The sequence below is a fragment of the Poecilia formosa genome, unplaced genomic scaffold (genome assembly GCF_000485575.1).
Source record: "Poecilia formosa unplaced genomic scaffold, Poecilia_formosa-5.1.2 Scaffold38, whole genome shotgun sequence".
Lineage (NCBI taxonomy): Eukaryota > Metazoa > Chordata > Actinopteri > Cyprinodontiformes > Poeciliidae > Poecilia > Poecilia formosa.
Window position 1 is genome coordinate 3,220,950 of NW_006799977.1, and position 17,004 is coordinate 3,237,953.

The following is a 17,004-nucleotide window of genomic DNA, read 5'->3' on the forward strand; positions in this document are numbered from 1 at the left end:
AGAAAGGAAAAGAGCCAGAGCTAATGATGTTTCCAGAGAGGAATAAAGTTGCCAAACCTTTCCCCCATGCCAATGCTTCGAGGAATTCTAACACTAAAATAGCTGTGAGGCTGCTTGGCTGGGATGAACCCACTGACACGAACGTGACCCGCCTGCAGTCACGTTTCAACTGGAGAAAACCCGAAACATTGTCACTGGTTATTAAATCTGACTATCTGGTACTTAATGAAAACATTTGTTATTAAAATATTAATTTTATCCTTAATTTGAGCAGATCCCGTCATGCTGGGGTTATATTTAAATGAATTTGTCCATGTTTGAAGTCAGTCCACCTGAAAGCAGATGTAGTGATCCCACAGGGAAATCCCCCGTTCAGAAATAACAGCAGACTCACCATGTACTGGAATATGTGTGCACTATGAACCTGGACTTAAGTTAACATTTAACAAGTCAGAGAAACAAATCTACTAATCTATTGTAACATCTTTTATGATGAAAAATCTTGTAACTTCATCCTGGTTGGACCAACATAAAAGAGCTAAGAGTATTTGTCTTGTTCAGAAAATACATTTCATTGAATATGATAAAAATTATAATGGTTCAATCAACAGATTATTGAAAATTACTCTTCAATAGTCAAACCAAAAGTAGTGAACTCAATGCTATTTATTAGTGAGACGCAATGAAGTCAACTTTATTTGACCGGTCTTCTTAGAATTGATCAACTTTCTTTAAACATGTTATTTTCTCGTAATTGACTCGGCTTTTGGTCCAAAAGTTTCAGAAAGAAATGTTGGAGAGATTCCAAATAAGCTTTAATCTTTTATTTAAACTGTTTTAGATGTAAGTTTGTGCATCAAACTCTGCTAAAGTTTCAATCATCTGACTTTAAACCGTCACAACCCATTAAAGGAGGAGCGTCAAACTCATCTTTACTTCGGGTCACGACAAGATCATGAATGTCCTCAAAGATATATGATATTTCTGAAATGGGCAGTATTATGTATATTCCAGGCACAATCAAGTAACTATGTTATTTTCAGTTGTTAAAAATGTTTCATTTTATCAAATATGACTTTGCAATTTGACGCCTCTGTCTCTTTAAGAAGCTCCTGCTCTTTGTAAAAAGTAAGTGGTTGGTGTGCAACTTGTTGAGGAACATTTGATCAGATATCAATGGAGGTAAAGTTGCATATCTAACCTTTTTATGACAATAAATCACAATTAAATTAAAACTTGCTCATTACATCATTCTTTCTAGATTGATTAAAGTTGTTTGTTGTATCACCATCAGTTTCTCCTTCATTCACATGATGAATGAGCAGAAATGTATATGTCCTCTATGATATATTATAGCCTGTAAGACTTTGAAAATCCACAATAAATGTAAAAATGTGTGTCCAGTTCTTGTAAAGCTGGATCGCCGCCTTCCTTAAGCCCTCAGTCTTTTATTTTTTGCCTAAATCACTGTTGGTGAAAACAACTTAGGGCATTATGTCATCCCATCACTCAGTTTCATAAAATTACTATGAAAGTCAGGGTATGTAAACTTCTGACTGGTATTACACCTATATTTTTTAAATCTTCATTAGCAAGAGCTCTACAGCCAATAGCAATAACTCAATATATCTATATAAAATGTGAACATATTTCTATTTAAGTTGCAGCTTTAGTGTTATTTCTACAAGGATATTCACATTGGATACACATTCCACGTTTCTCCTCCTTCAGGCAAGCTCGGGGAGGATGGAAAAAGTAGGTTTTGACACACAAATATATATTTTAAAGAAACCACATGATGTAACGTTGTGCTCCAGTAACATCACCCACTGAAATGACCTCATAGCCTGCTGCAGCCCGATCCTTTTACAGGATTGTCCCTCCCTTGTTCCCTGGCAGCGTTTGCTTTGCTTGTTACGTGTGAGATGAACCAAACCCAACCCTGCCGTTTGCTCGTCCCTGCCCCCACCCTTCTGTGTTTTTCCCCTGCTGGAATGTACCAGACTGCCTTGGAGCGAAAGCTCTGCAGCAGCTCCAAGACGCGAAAGAGAAACAAGGGAGGAATTCATGGCAGCCTGCGGCCAATAAAAACTAACAGATGCTCGTCCAGTTTTGATTTTACACGCCACTGACCCCGGGTGTTGTTTTCCCGGTACAGTGTGGCCAGTTTTACAGTCGGAAGAGGGTTTGGGACATTTTGTGACTCAGCACACACCCAAACGGCTCTGTGGGGTGTGAGTCATGCATCTGGTGGCGAAGCTTCTGCAAAACCTAGGAATCAGGGACGTGATTAAAAGGAGGCTATTCCTCTTTTGAGAGTTTACAAAAACAAAAACAAACTGCTGCACTGAAAAAAACAAAATCTCACCAAGTAGTCAAGTCTCTAATGCAATTTAGTTCCCTTGAATTAAGACAAAACTTACAAGTAACCTTTCAGCAAGATAAAGTAAATAATTGCTCAATATTGATGAAAAAGTATTGGTTTAAATGGCAGATTATTTCACTTATAACATGGGGAAATGTTTTATAAGTGAAGATAAAATCTGCCATTGGAACTAGTACTTTTCCATCAATATTAAGCAATGATATATTAAAATAAGTTACTTTATCCTCCTGAAAAGTTACATGTAAGATAGTTTTGCCTTATTTCATGTGTTCTAAGATATTTGGACAAGAAAAATACTTGGTGAGATTTTGTGTTTTTGCATTGTGGTTCAGAGAACCATATTAAATTCAGACTTATAACATGGGAAAATGTATTGTTCCACTTGCAGAATATTCACTCATAACTACTTTCTCATCAATATTATGGAATTATTAACTTAAAACAAGCTCTTATATCTTGATGAAAAGTTACTTGTGAGTTAGTTTGTTTAGGATGTAAATTTGAGGCAATTAAGGATACATTTTACCCATTTGTTTTCCCAGTTTGAATGATCATATGATGTTTATAAACTTTAGGAAGAAGAATAAAATGCTGAAGCTTAAATTTAATACGATTCTCTGAACCACACTGCAAAAACATGAAATGTTACTAAGTATTTTTGATCTAGTTTCTAGTGCAAATGTCTTGGTACACCTGAAATAAGACAAAACTAAATTGTAAGTAACTTTTCAGCAAAGAATAGAAGCTCGTTTTAAATCAATAAGTCTTAAAAAGTACTAGCTACAAGTGAAATAATCTGCCAGTGGAACAATACATTTTTCCCATACTATAATCCATAACGTAAGAATAATAGTTTGGATGCATTTATCAAAATACTAAATTTAATGTCATCCTTTCATGATGAGAGTATTTGAATATCTGACCGCCAATTTGCCCACAGCAGTGCTGCAATGAATATTGACATTGTTTAAATCTAATTAAGCCTAAATGCATTAAAAATAATGTCCTGTGTTCTTTCAGATGAACAAACAGCTCAGATTTATTACTCCAGAAAAAGAAGAAGCAATCCATCTGATGGCTGATTCCTCAAACTGAAATGAAAAAAACAAAAACAAAACAATCATACCCGAATATTTTGTTATGAGTGGTTATGTAACAAGATCGCAGTGTGATTTCAACACAAAGCGTTTCTTGAATCTAAATGGGAACAATGCTGCTGCAGAAATCTGCTCCAACTCAGAGTGAGAGTGGATTCCAGGAATGTTCCAGATCCAGAAGGCTGCAGCAATGCTCCTTTAAAGCCAAAGCTCATCTGCTACAACCAGAGGCTATGTTTATGTGTCTTCTCCTCTGGAAGCAGCTTCCTTTTTGGTATCATGTTGCTAAACAGGAGGAGCAGGCACACTGGACACTCTGGGTCTCTGTGACCATCCAACTTGAGAACAGTATGCAGATTATTGTAACAGAGTAAGGCTTTTGGCTGCATGCAGATCACTGATCTCCTTGGCCTTTCAGTGTGTTTTGTACACGCCTGAAGTTAATCCTATGAATGCATTTGCACATATGGAAGTTGTGAACAGCTTCACTCATGCCTGCATGTGCTGAACTGTTTGTACTGGAGGAATATTTTTGCAACAAACAGATTCTATGAATCCTGCAGCCGTGTCAGTCATCATCTAACGATCTGAAATCCAAACAATTTGACTTTCATTGTTATAATGTCCTGATTGCTGCACACTTCAGATGCCAGAGTCTGGAAAATAAGCTCTGTAGATGTTTTGAACCTGAGAAATGTTTATCAATCTATCAAGGTAGATCGTGGTTTTTAAAATGTTATTGTTTCAGAACCGCTAAAATGTGTCGTGATTTGATTACAGTTTAAAGTTTGCTATCTAAAGCAACATAACAATACTACTCCTGCACCCACTGTAAACTTGATTTTCCCTCATTTGCAACAAACTCAAATTTGACTCTTTTCAAAATAATCCACAGTTGTCAAGCTATTACCAGATTGTCTGTAAAGCAGCAGCCTGCAGGCTAGCTAGCCCAGCTAAAGTAAAGACAATAATAGCAAACATGTATAATATTCTGCACAATAAGCACTTATAAATTATCAGATAATGTAATGCCTTTTTAAATCTGTATTTTTGCTCAGGTTTGCATCAAACAACATAGAAGCATCCGACTTTTACTCACCAGAAATAGGGACCAAACTTCCAGAAAACTACAAAACAGCTGAAACACTGAGTTCCTTTAAATCTAGACTAAAACCCACATGTTTAGAGTTGCTTTTCAACAGTAATAAATGAAAGATTGACCAACATATCAAAAATTTATATTTTTTACTGGTTTTCTGAATTGTTGACTGTATGGTGTTTTTTATGACTTTGTATTTTTGTGTTTTTATGATGTAAAGCACTTTGAACTGCTTTGTTGCTGAATTTTCTATACAAATAAACTTCATCGATTGATTTAAATATTTGTTACAGAGAGCATTATTGCAACTTTAACTTTAGAATTGTTTATTTAAAACAGATATGTTGCATACTATTTAAAAAATAATATTTGTAAACACATCAGACTGTAGTCCAACGCTAATTTTCATCTTCCCATCCCTCGGTTTATTGGTTTTAACATATATCAAGTAACAAATTGTTATAGATATTCTATTTTAACTCTTTCCTTTTCTACAATTTCTGGCATTTGAAATCAAACCAAAGTGTTTTTATTATAGCAGCACTGCATAAATATATATTTCATACTTATTACAGTTGAAAAGATTTTCTGTCTTCCTTTTTTGAACAAAATATTACTTTTAAAATTTGTATTTTGCAGTTTGAAAGTAACAAAAGCAGCAATGCACATGCACCACATCTCTCTAAACTGTCCAAGCATAGTTCTCTGAAAAGAAGACCCCTGCCTTTAACGTCAGACACAGAGTTGTAGCCATCTGAAAGTATTCATGTGTCAGCCCATTCCTCCCCGGCTCGACCTGCAGTAACTCAGACTACGTCCCCACCCACTTCCAAGTGGGATCTTGTTTGTCTAAAAGCTTCGACTACACGATGTGCTTTTGGCTACGGAGAGTGAGCTGACAGCTTGCGCAATGTTTTCTACCTTCAGGTTTATGTTTGAGGGGCAGAAGGTGAAAGGAGGAGGAGGAGCGGAGAGCCTTCAGTCACAAGACTATTGATAGCTAACAGCAAGCTATACAAGGTTTGACTAAGAAGCCATTGATGTTACACAGAACTGGACTGTGCTGCAACAATAAGAACCACATGGAGTCAGATACAGCCTATGGACAAAGCATGTGATCTGATGAGACAGTCAGACTTGTTGACAAAAATGTAGTATGTTCTCAAAAGGGTTTCGACCATATAAACAATGAATAGGAGGAGACCATTTACTTGCAGTACATCCAAAAACCAATGTGATATTATAGAAATACTGCATTAGCATGCCAACTGTGTGGTAATAATGCTGTGGCATCGCACAGTTAGCAGATGGTCCAGTTAGCAGGACCATCTCTGCAAATTCAGGCTTCTTGGATTTCTTTCAGTGTCACAGCCATGACACTTTGTCACCACCATCGTCAGAACAAGAGCTTCGTCAGACTACAAAACATGCACGTTTGCGTCACTACATCACAGAGGGCTTATCTGCAGCTGCTTGTTTACAAACCTCACTCTTGCACAATGTCATTTACATACTCACCAGTCACGTACCGCAGACAATGCACACATGTATGACAACTTTATTGCAGCGTATAATGAAGCAGAATATGTGTTTATTATTGCGTTATGTTGAGGTTTAAGCTCAAGATTTAACATATGAAAAACCACATTTTCAGGTGCATTCCAATGGGTTGGAGCTATGGCAATATTACAATATGTTGTATAGAGTCATAACACACATTTAAATTGTCTATGCTATGTAAAGATGATAAAGAATATATAATAAACCACATACCACCACATATTTACAAAGTGTTATAAAACAAAGCATAATTTACAAAAAATGTATTGTGTCAACTCAAACATGCTTTAAAGTATGTGTAATTCTGACAGCATAATCTGTCAAATCAAACATTAAAATGAAACACCCCGTTATTGAAAGCAATCTCTTCATAACATTGCATGAAGGAACGCATGTCTGCAATGAGGTGTGTGCATTGAGTCAGACGGGGATTTTTAGCCACATTAACTGAATATAAAAGTTGCAGCTACAAGTTGCAGCGCATATACATATTCCTAAGAAAATAAACAAGGTGGGTATATATATATATATATATGCTACAAGTTGCAGCGCATATACATATTCCTAAGAAAATAAACAAGGTGGGTATATATATATATATATACCCTATTGCACAGGGCCATGTTTTGTGTTTTCATTGGCGGAAGCATGTGATCTGATCCGTGTCGCGTCTGTCGACAAGTTGTACTCGGGGTGTCATTCCTTTGGTGTCCGTCTCGATTGAAAAGTCTTCACAAGAACAGTTGTACTGTGCCGACACGCACGTACTCACCATTTCCTTCCTCCACACACATCCCCTCGAAATGACTCTAAAGCAAAATAGAGCTCAGTGGCGAGCAATGCTGTCTCGTTATATACACTTTTCATTAAATACTCCTAGAAACGCATCCAAAGAGCTTAAATATTCAAATCTCAATCAAGCAACAAAAAATATATTCTTTCTTCGGTTCAAAGAGAGTGTTGTGAATATTAAAAATAAAGCGAAATGGAACCTTGCCAAGCATGTCCTTTTCTAGAAAGCACGTGACCCATCTCGTCCGTTGGAGTGGGAAGGAGGGAGGAGCCAACGGGAGGTTATAAAAGCACCCACGCTGTAGTTTTCCAGCCACCTTCCACGCACAAATTATCCGGTGAATATCCCCTTTAACTGCCCTCAGCGGCCGTTGGAGCAGTGGGTCAAACAACGACGCTAACACTGGAGCTATAAACATTAACAACGGAGTGAGTAAACCACACTTAACTTTATGTTATTTTTTGTTGCAAATGGCGACTTCAGTGTTCTGCTGGTCGACCGTTACAACCCTATGTTTTAACGGTTAAGTCGCGTGCGCTGCACCACCAACCCACAGCAGAAGTATGGGTTAGTTTAACGGTTGTTAACATCTCCTTGCTTAAATTGTATTTGCCTACTTTGGCCGGCTAGCCCGTGTTACAGTTTTTCTGTATTTGAACGCTCGAATTGGATTTGGTGTACACACAGAACAAAAAGCTAGACCATGTTGGAGCTTGTGGTATTTTTGTTTCAAATGTTCCTTAATGTGGGTATGTTTGCCTTGTCCATGCAGGGCTCCCGTTAACAACGCCACAGCGAGCGTACCAGCCAGCGCAGTGTCATCACTTGTGACTCTCTGAAACGACTCGGTTTCGGAGAAGTGCAAATTGATACACCGCTAAATAAAACCACTGCCGCCGCACATCCTCCAGGGAACAAAATCCCCCGAATCAGAGCAAAAATGGTGCAAAATAAGATTACCGAAGTCACTGGATTCCACCGCTCTTTCAAGGTGAGCCTTTTTTTTACAGCTTTGTTGTGGGAGACTGCAGTTTTTAATCGGAGCACGTATACGGCTTGTGTTAAAGGGGTGATCGTCTCGAGATATACACACCCGCACATGTTGCAAGCCCCCATCTTATTTCTGACAATTCACACTTGTGCAGGTTGCTTAAAGGTGCTTCAGCAACACGTATTAACAATGGGAATATCTACATTGGTCCTTAGCCAGGACTTCTGATTGTACTTTGACTTTATAGTTTGCCATATCAGTGATGAGTTACTGCTAATCTTTATTTAGAAGTTAATCAAGACAGTTTACAATAACAAGTATGTTTATGACTTCTCAGGGCCAAAATCCATTCGAATTGGAGGACTTCACCAAGAACGGGTCCCATCACATTGATTCTTCCTTTAATTTTGGTTCTGCCCCAAGACATGGTGAGTGTGCTCTGCTGAGGTTCTGAAAACTACGTCTAAATCTGTACAAATCATAACAAATCTTTTGATCAATTGGTTAGAAAACATTCTTTCTGTAACTGTCTGCATCACATGCTCCAGATTTTATTCTCGTTTGTCTTGTCCTCGTTTACTCACGTGCTTAAAAATCTGTTTGGTTAGACATGCCTTCAAGCCAGCCTATTGACATTCCTGATGCCAAGAAGAGAAACAAGAAGAAAAAGCGTTGCCGAGCAACGGACAGTTTCTCTGGACGATTCGAGGGTAAAAATATTTCCTGTCCTTATATTATGGTAGTGTTTTAAAAACTCTTCAACATTATTAGAGGCGTTCTGTACATTGATATCAGTCAAAGTTAGCCTTTTTTTAAAGTATCAGTTATATAAGTAAAACTGGGTTGATATTGCATGCGTTTCAGAAGGGAGTTGGCCATGTGGTATTTATTTGTGCATATGACTGTGATTATGAGGTGTTTAACTGAAGCAGAGATGCAATGTCAGCAGTGTGGTGGTTTCATTTTTCACAGTTTAGGGCAATACAAACAATGGTTAATATTGGTTATCAGCCATAGCAGCAATATTTATAACTCCATTTCCAAATCTTACATTTCTAGTCAATATAGTGTCATAATTTTTCTCTGCCGTTTGGTCCACAGATGTCTACAGACTCCAAGAAGAAGTATTAGGAGAGGGAGCGTATGCCAGAGTGCAGGCGTGCATCAGCCTGATCACCAACAAAGAATATGCTGTCAAGGTAAGGCATTGCTACTCATGACGCCTAACTGGGATGTTTTTGAAAATGTTGCATCAGCCTTTTGTCTTCGGTGTGATCAGTAGATATGATTCTCTGAAAATGGAATGTTTCTTTGCCGCTTGCAAAAAGATTTGTGGGAAACCGCTGGAGGGAATTTGGAGATTTTAATAAAGTGGTATCTGTACTTCTTGTTTTTTTGTTTAGTTTGATTTTGAAGAAATTCCCACCTTGTAGCATGTTCCTGTTTAGCTTGAGATCAGACCTCTGCTGTGGATGTTTGCAGAGGCTTTTCTGTGCTGCCTCTGCACTGTTTTCAACTTGCAGCATTAGCTGCTGTTATCGGATACTTCCTCTCCCAGTTCTAGTTTGAGCCTATCGGAGTGCTTGGCGGGATATACCCACCCCCTTTTTATTTTGCTCTTTTTGCCTACAGAGGACGCTCATAGTGAGAACATTATGTGCCATGAACTGTTCCAATACAAAACCCAAAGAGGAAGGAGGGGGTGGTGGGTGAGGGTTGTGACCTAGTGTGTTTACACTGCTTTGTTCTAACTCTGCGTAGCTTTTACTTTTTTTTCTCATGGTCTTCCAAAGACAAACTTAACTTTTCCTAACTTGCAGGAATTTCTAATTTTCTTCTTGCTTGTAGATGTTTTTGGGGAGTGGGGTTGAACAATAAAAAAGCTGTTCTATAACTTCCTTCCATGTCATTGTCATAAACACTAAAGTGGTCGTGCACACCATGCGTAGTTACTGTCCTTGTTAAGTACAGGGTGGGTTGCTCTGTGCTCTGGGTGGGTGGCAGTTATGCAGGGAGGAGGAGGCATGAAGGTTGGTGGTTATTGGAGGTCTACTGAGAAATGGAGGGGGTTCGGACTGCTCCTGCCAGATGTCCCGTCTCTCCCCTCCCCCTCCAGCCAGTGGATGTTTTGGGTTGGTTGTATGTGGTTTGTTGCAGGCGTCTGTGCAGCGTGTCTGGCTATAGGCTGAGGACAAAGGCTTTATATTGAAGTTACAATAGATGGTGGTCTTAACTTGGTGAAGACTTTTTAAACTGTTTATTTTAATAAACTACATGCAATCCATCAATTTAGTGTTAATCTGGGTGTTTTGTTAACATTTAATTTTAGTCTAAATGCTTTTTTTGTTCTTTCAGGAGAGCATAGTTGTGTTTTTGCTGCTGACACGGACAGAATCGGTGAACAGGCACTGGTCTGCTCGTGAGCCTCCTGTCTGTGCATTAATCCTTAACACACACTGCAGCTCTGGGCCCCTCTGGCCTTCAATACAATCAGTAATCCAGCTACCAGGAAGAGAGGCATGCGCAGCCTCCAAATCGGACAATAACCAACCAGGGCTGGAAATTTCAGGCCTTTTGCTCCGTCAGCAGTCTGTGTGTCTCTCCTGGGAGGGCGCTGTGCAGCTGTTGGCCTCGCTGTGGTGTTTCCAGACAGTTATTTTAAGAGTGCTTTCTGTTATTGTAAACAGTTTGGGATTAGGATCTGAGATCTTAGGAAAACTGCTGTGGCCCTTGAAGAACAGAGGTGATTCACAGGGGAGTGTGCGGTTGTGAAAGTTGTTCATTCCCAACCAGCACATCTGAAAGTAGGATCAAATGTCATTGCAACAGTGCAATAAGTAGGATAAAAGTTAGTAGGCAGGAGTCAAGTAGTGTTCCCAAATATTTGGTTGGTGAAATTGGTCTAATTTGCACCAAACCAATATTCACAGAAGTTCCTAAATCATTTTTGTTGATATTTTTATATTTAAAGCATGTTTTCTTCTGTTTCAGATGATTGAAAAAGGACCAGGTCACAGCCGCAGTCGTGTCTTCCGTGAGGTTGAGATGCTTTACCAGTGCCAGGGTCACAGGTATATTTTCATAATCTGTTGTTTTAAAATGCATCTGGTAGTCACACCCCACCACAGGATACTTTTATGTTCATATAACTGGATAACTGATGTCATTTAAACATTTATTTTCATCGTTCTACAGGAATATTCTGGAACTGGTGGAGTTCTTTGAAGAGGAAGACAAATTCTACCTGGTGTTTGAAAAGCTTAGAGGAGGTATGTTAACTTTTCTGCCGATAGTTCTGCTCCGTTATATTTTCCACAAGGCTAAACCATCATCTTTAACCTCATATTAGGGTCAGTCTTGGAGCAAATTCACAAGAGGCAGCACTTCAGCGAGCAGGAAGCCAGTGTTATTGTGCATGACATCGCCAGTGCTCTAGATTTCCTCCATAACAAAGGTAAGCCTACATGCAAACAGCAGTGATGAGTTTCTTCTGACAGACAGACGAAACAGCCAGTGTAATAAAAAGTCTGATTTATTTAAATGTCTTTCAGGAATGGCCCACCGAGATCTGAAACCTGAAAACATTCTCTGTGAGAGTGCAGACAAGGTGACTTATCTGTCCACTTGGCTCAAAGGCCAACACATGTGGCTGATAAATATAATTTATGACAACACTTCTTGTTTTTAACTATAGTGGAATGACAAAAACTGAAAAATGTTTGGGTTTTTTTTTTATTTGTTTTGCCAGATTTCTCCAGTCAAGATCTGTGACTTTGACTTGGGCAGTGGGATCAAACTGAACAGTGACAGCTCGCCCATCTCTACTCCTGAACTCCTCACCCCTGTAAGTCCAGATTTTATAAACATTTTTCTGTAGAAACATTTATAAATCAGTCATTTTTCACACAAAAATGGTGTGATTTTTATTTTATGTCCTTGTTGGGGACGGGGAAGTTATTTCCAGACTGTAAAATGATATCTTTATCAAATCCAGCTGACTGATTAGTGGTTGAGCAATTCTCAGTGCAGAGCAATTCATGGATTGGGAGGAGAGATGCATTATGTGAGGTTATGATCGTACAGAGCAACGTTGTTTTCTTGGAAAGGCCTTGGATTGACTCCCAGATCCCCTCTTTATGAACCGCACTTTTCCGAAGTACGATAACTGTCTGCTGGGGGAAAAGGCCCTCTGTTTGATGTCGGCGTCCTCTAGCTTATCAGTGGTAAATATTTAGCCTCGTGATTTCGGAGGTTATGAGTGTTTAACCCCCATGTTGTTCTAACAGGAAGCATCTCCTCTGAACTGTATCCAGAAAACGGTATTTGCGGTCCCTGGAATCAGAAAAGTTGAACTGGAGAGCTTTCCTCTGCTGTCTACATGCAGTGTGTTGGTGGGCTGAATAGACTGAACAGAGCAGGTGAAGGATATCATTCAGGCCTGCAGGAATGTGTTGGGAAGAGAGAGGGGGCTTTCTACATGTGTAACTGTAGCTTCTTTGCACCGACCTGAACTGTGTCATACTCTTTAAGCTCCTCGATGAGCACTGTGTCGTATTTTGAGGCTCTGAGTGGATTTGAAATGAAGCTTTGGATTGTAGGATTTCTTTTACAGACGAGTTGATCCCAAGGTTGGAACATTGTGTAATATCCTTGAGGATTTAACGGCACAAAAAAGGCAATATAACTTTTACAAGGCTGTGTCCTGAGGCATGGATATGGAAAATACAAACTCTCATTTCCTTTCCTTCCTTCATGCGAGGAGGTACAAAATCATGCCTCTTCTGCACAAGTCTCCGCCCAGAAGCCCCAGCCGCACTCTGCCCTTTGTTTTTAATACAAAGGCTGTTCATGAGGCTTATTCTAGAAATTTTGGTCCTTCCCCCACCACCCAGCAACTGAGCAGTGATTGGCTGTAGCAGTGAGCAAAGGGGAGGGACAAATCCCCAGCCTGGTCATGCGCTGAAGCTTGTTTTTATTGCCTTGATCACTGGAACAATGTTATCTGATTGTCACTTCATTATTAGTTCTTGCACCCTGCCCCCTTTTAGTCACATTCCTACAGCTGCTGTTGCACAATAAGTGATCGTACATTTATTGCTGCTCCTGGTTGTAACTAGCTGTTCCCAAAGCCTTTTAAATTCAGTTCATGCTGGCAGCAGTTCCACTGACACTTATGAATTAAACGATCCTGGTCAAGGGAGAGAACACAAAGCTTCCTGTGGTTTAATTTAATACAAATCCTGGTTTTGCTTAAAATGTTTTCAGTTAAAGAGAACAACTGGAGCATGCCAGCTCAAAATGCTCTTTTAATTCAAGGAACTGCTTTTGTTCCTTGTTACAGGTGCGCCTACATGACCGAACATGTTCTCAGCCAGTAAACCTCTTCAAGATAATCCTGTAGTTTACAAACAGCAGAGGTGTGTCGTCAGTGCTGCCAACATGGCCTGACTAGTCACATGGCTGGTGGAAAGCCCCAGGTTGCACTGCCTCCAAATGTAGCCGCAGAGTAGAAGATAACTGCAGCTTACAGGAAGGTTTAGAGGATGTTACTGTAAGTGAACAAGATGATTGCAACAGATGTGCAGGAAGAGTAAAGATTGTCCCAAAAAGATACCTTCTATCGAACTTTTAGTTTGCCGACATCTATATATTTTGTTAGACTGTTCGACCAGCCTGTTAAAGAGCTGACTTCTTTCCACTTAAGTATGTAGGAGCTAAAGCATCATTGTGGGGGTTTAACGGCATTTTGGCCCAAATCCAGTGTGCTTGTCTGGGTAATGAGTCTCCCCAGACATGGTGGTGAAAAGGAGGGGGAGGGGATTTTGTGACAGAAGCAGCTTTGTTTGAGTTGAGGTTCCTGCGCAGTGAATTTTATTGCATAAGGAAGCCGGAGGTGTTAGCGACAGCTGGTATATGGTACTGGATACAATGAACGTCTGCTCAGTGTATGTAAACGTTGTTTGTCTTAAACAGGAAGGATATGTGGTGTTTCTATATGAAATGCAATGGGGGGTTTTTTTTTGTGTTTTTTTTTTTTGTTTTTTTTTTTTTATATAAGTGATGCGAAGTCATCCTTTGACGTATACATCTTAATCCCCAACAATAAGCTTTAAAGCGTCGTCCTAGTGAACCGACGACCTGCTTCTCATCTCCTCTCCCAAACCACTTAAACATTTGACTTTTGTGTTGCAAGGTTATGTAACTAACCAGAGCTCAGCTTTGCCCCAGCTGGCTGAGCCAATCCTCTTCCACTGCTCTGCTGTTTGGCCTAATTTCTTCCCCAGTTACACAGTGAGGCAGAAACTTGGTTGTGTAAAGCTTTATGGTTGACCTAGAGTTCCCCACATTTGTTTCATGATGGGAGCAAAACCATTAAACTGAATCAGAATTTAAACATTTTATCAACATGACTGTCACGCCGTGTAAAAATAGATTCTCTTCAGCCTTAACTCTTGTAGCCTTGAGGTATCAGCAAACACATCTCTGTTTCTGTTGGTTGTGATTTTCCGATGCTTATAAACATTGTTTTTCTCCCTCAGTGTGGCTCAGCAGAGTACATGGCACCTGAAGTAGTCGAGGCCTTCAGTGAAGAAGCTACAATATACGACAAGCGCTGCGACCTTTGGAGCCTTGGGGTCATCCTCTACATCATGCTGAGTGGTTATCCTCCCTTCGTGGGCCGATGTGGCGGCGACTGCGGATGGGAACTGGGAGAACCCTGTCACACCTGCCAGGTAACACTTTAACGCTTTAATTCTTTCACAACGTGAGACGAGTAAAAACAAAGATGGCTGACGGTGAATCTCTCTCCACCTGCAGAACACTTTGTTTGAAAGTATCCAGGAAGGAAAATACGAGTTCCCAGAGAAGGACTGGGCTCACATCTCCTCAAGTGCCAAAGACCTGATATCCAAACTTCTGGTTCGGGATGCCAAAAAACGACTGAGTGCCAGCCAGGTGCTGCAGCACCCTTGGGTTCAAGGGGTAAGCTCAGGCTGCATGTCTGCAAATGCATGGGAAGTTTGACCTTTGAACTTTATCACTAATCTAGTATTATGTCTCCTTCATAGGGAGCATCTGACATTTTATCAACATCCATCATCCATCAGAGGTAAGACAACTTTAAAACTCCAACAGTAGGGCTGAAACGATTAATCTGATCAATTGATTATTGAAATAATCAACTAATTTAGTAGTCGAATAATTAACTCAATCAAGTTTATTTGTATAGCATATTTCAGGAATAATGCAGTTCAAAGTGCTTTAAATCATAAAAGTTAAAATAAAAAGTTGAATGAAAAATCTGTAGTGACAATTTTTTTTATCTGATTAATCATCAGAATAATTGATTACTAAAATAATCGTTTGTTTATTTTAGGAATAAAATAAACAAAGCAGCAATAACGCCTGCTTTGAAACATATTTTCCTTTTAGCTTATTTGTTGTTGTTTTTTTTTCTGATTTATTTCCTCCAGGAACAGCAGTGCCGTGGATTTAACATTCTTCGCCGACAAGGCCATGGCTGTAAACCGGCAGCTGGCCCAACAGGACGGCATGGAGGAGCAGCAGCAGCAGGAAGTCCCGCTGGTCGTCGCTGCTAGCGGCTCCTCCATGCGCCTGTCGCCTCCATCCAACTCCAAGCTGGCCCGGCGCAGGCAGCGCAGCAGCCAGCTAAAGGGCGGCCCCGTCTCTGCTGCAGAGCTCTGCCAGCTCCTGGCTCCTCTTGTCATCGTGGGAGACTGTGCTTGAACTGTTTCATCCTGGAGTTCCTGAAACCTCATTTACAAGGACTTTCCAGGCTGGACTGCTCTGATTCCCCCTACTCCCCACCTCCCCAGTTTTGGCTCCTCCCTCTTTTTCCTCACGATCCGGCTTTGGCCCCGACCTGTGAAGACGGACGGCGCTTCCAGCCATCCCTCTAAATAATGCCTTCTACCTTTATGCAGCACTTCTGAAGCACAACTACACAGGGCCTGCATAATAGCACATTCAGGTTGGGGAGGAGGGCCAGTTCATGTTTTGGGAGAGTATTTTATTTTATTTTTTCTTCTTCATACAACTCAGTTTATAAGTCAGAACTTTAAGCTCAGACACCAAAGGACAACCTGTTGTGCTGCTCCCATGTTACAACTGGATCCACTGTGAATTAAGTTATCTGGAATGTTCTCTTTGCCTGTATGTACACGCATGAGCGGCCCATCTGCTGAAACATACAAGCTTATGCAATATGCCAATATGAAGGCTGTTCTGTCTGAAAAGGATTCTGTATCGGAGAGACTGAACGGGCTGGAAGCCACTTCCTGTCTGTGCCTGGTGCAGCCCGTTCTGTGGCTAGAGACTGCTCAGATTTATTTTTTTTCCTCTCCATTCTCTCATTTGAGCTTCTGGAGCATGCACTCATCAGCCTGGTGGCCATGCACTTAATGCTTTAAGAGCAAAGAATGTTAATCGGTCCCTTTTCTGTCCATAATTCATAATGTGATCTGGCCATACATAACAAATTATCAGCAGCACTTGTTATTGGAGACATTCAGACCAGGTCTGATGGTATAAAAGTTGACAGTTTGCTAGTGTCTGGCCACCCAGTACAGACTTTTAGCTTGTTTTACTGGTGTGTTGGTTCAGGCTAATTTCAGATTTTCTTAAATGGCTTAGCAAGTGAAACTGGGTCAGTGTTACTTTCAGTGTAAGGAATCCATGTGTCCCTTTTTTTTTTTTCTACAAACAGATTTTGTATATATATTTTTTTTTCTGATGAAATTGTGCATTTGATATTTAACCTTAAATATTTTGCAAGTAAAGGTTAGAACTCCTTTAAGGGGTTTGAAAAAGCACATGGTCACTGTGAGCAGACTATCTTTTTGTTGTTTTTGTTTTACCCCCATGAGATGCATCTAAAATTTCAACCTTTTTTTCCATTTTTTGGGACATACACCCATTCCGGAACAACAAAACTGCTTTGCAAATAAAAAGCTGGTAATATTTTTCAGGAAAAATGTTTTTAAAAAAGGAAAAACATTCCACAAAAGAACAAAAAAACATTTGAAATTAGCTGTATTATGGGCTTATATTTTATCT

The 17,004-nt window shown here is 39.9% G+C and overlaps 1 protein-coding gene across 1 annotated transcript; it reads left to right on the forward strand.

Annotated features, from left to right (window-relative positions):
- The first annotated feature begins 7,221 nt into the window (after nucleotides 1–7,221).
- On the forward strand, nucleotides 7,222–16,928 carry mknk2b (MAPK interacting serine/threonine kinase 2b). Its single transcript, XM_007550943.2, has 14 exons — nucleotides 7,222–7,363; nucleotides 7,708–7,926; nucleotides 8,264–8,354; nucleotides 8,535–8,636; nucleotides 9,028–9,125; nucleotides 10,918–10,997; nucleotides 11,122–11,195; nucleotides 11,276–11,380; nucleotides 11,478–11,533; nucleotides 11,675–11,770; nucleotides 14,466–14,660; nucleotides 14,746–14,910; nucleotides 14,997–15,037; nucleotides 15,402–16,928. Exons 2-14 carry the CDS (start codon nucleotides 7,876–7,878, stop codon nucleotides 15,673–15,675), a joined length of 1,428 nt encoding a protein of 475 aa, XP_007551005.1. The 5' UTR covers nucleotides 7,222–7,363; nucleotides 7,708–7,875; the 3' UTR covers nucleotides 15,676–16,928.
- Nucleotides 16,929–17,004: the final 76 nt, after the last annotated feature.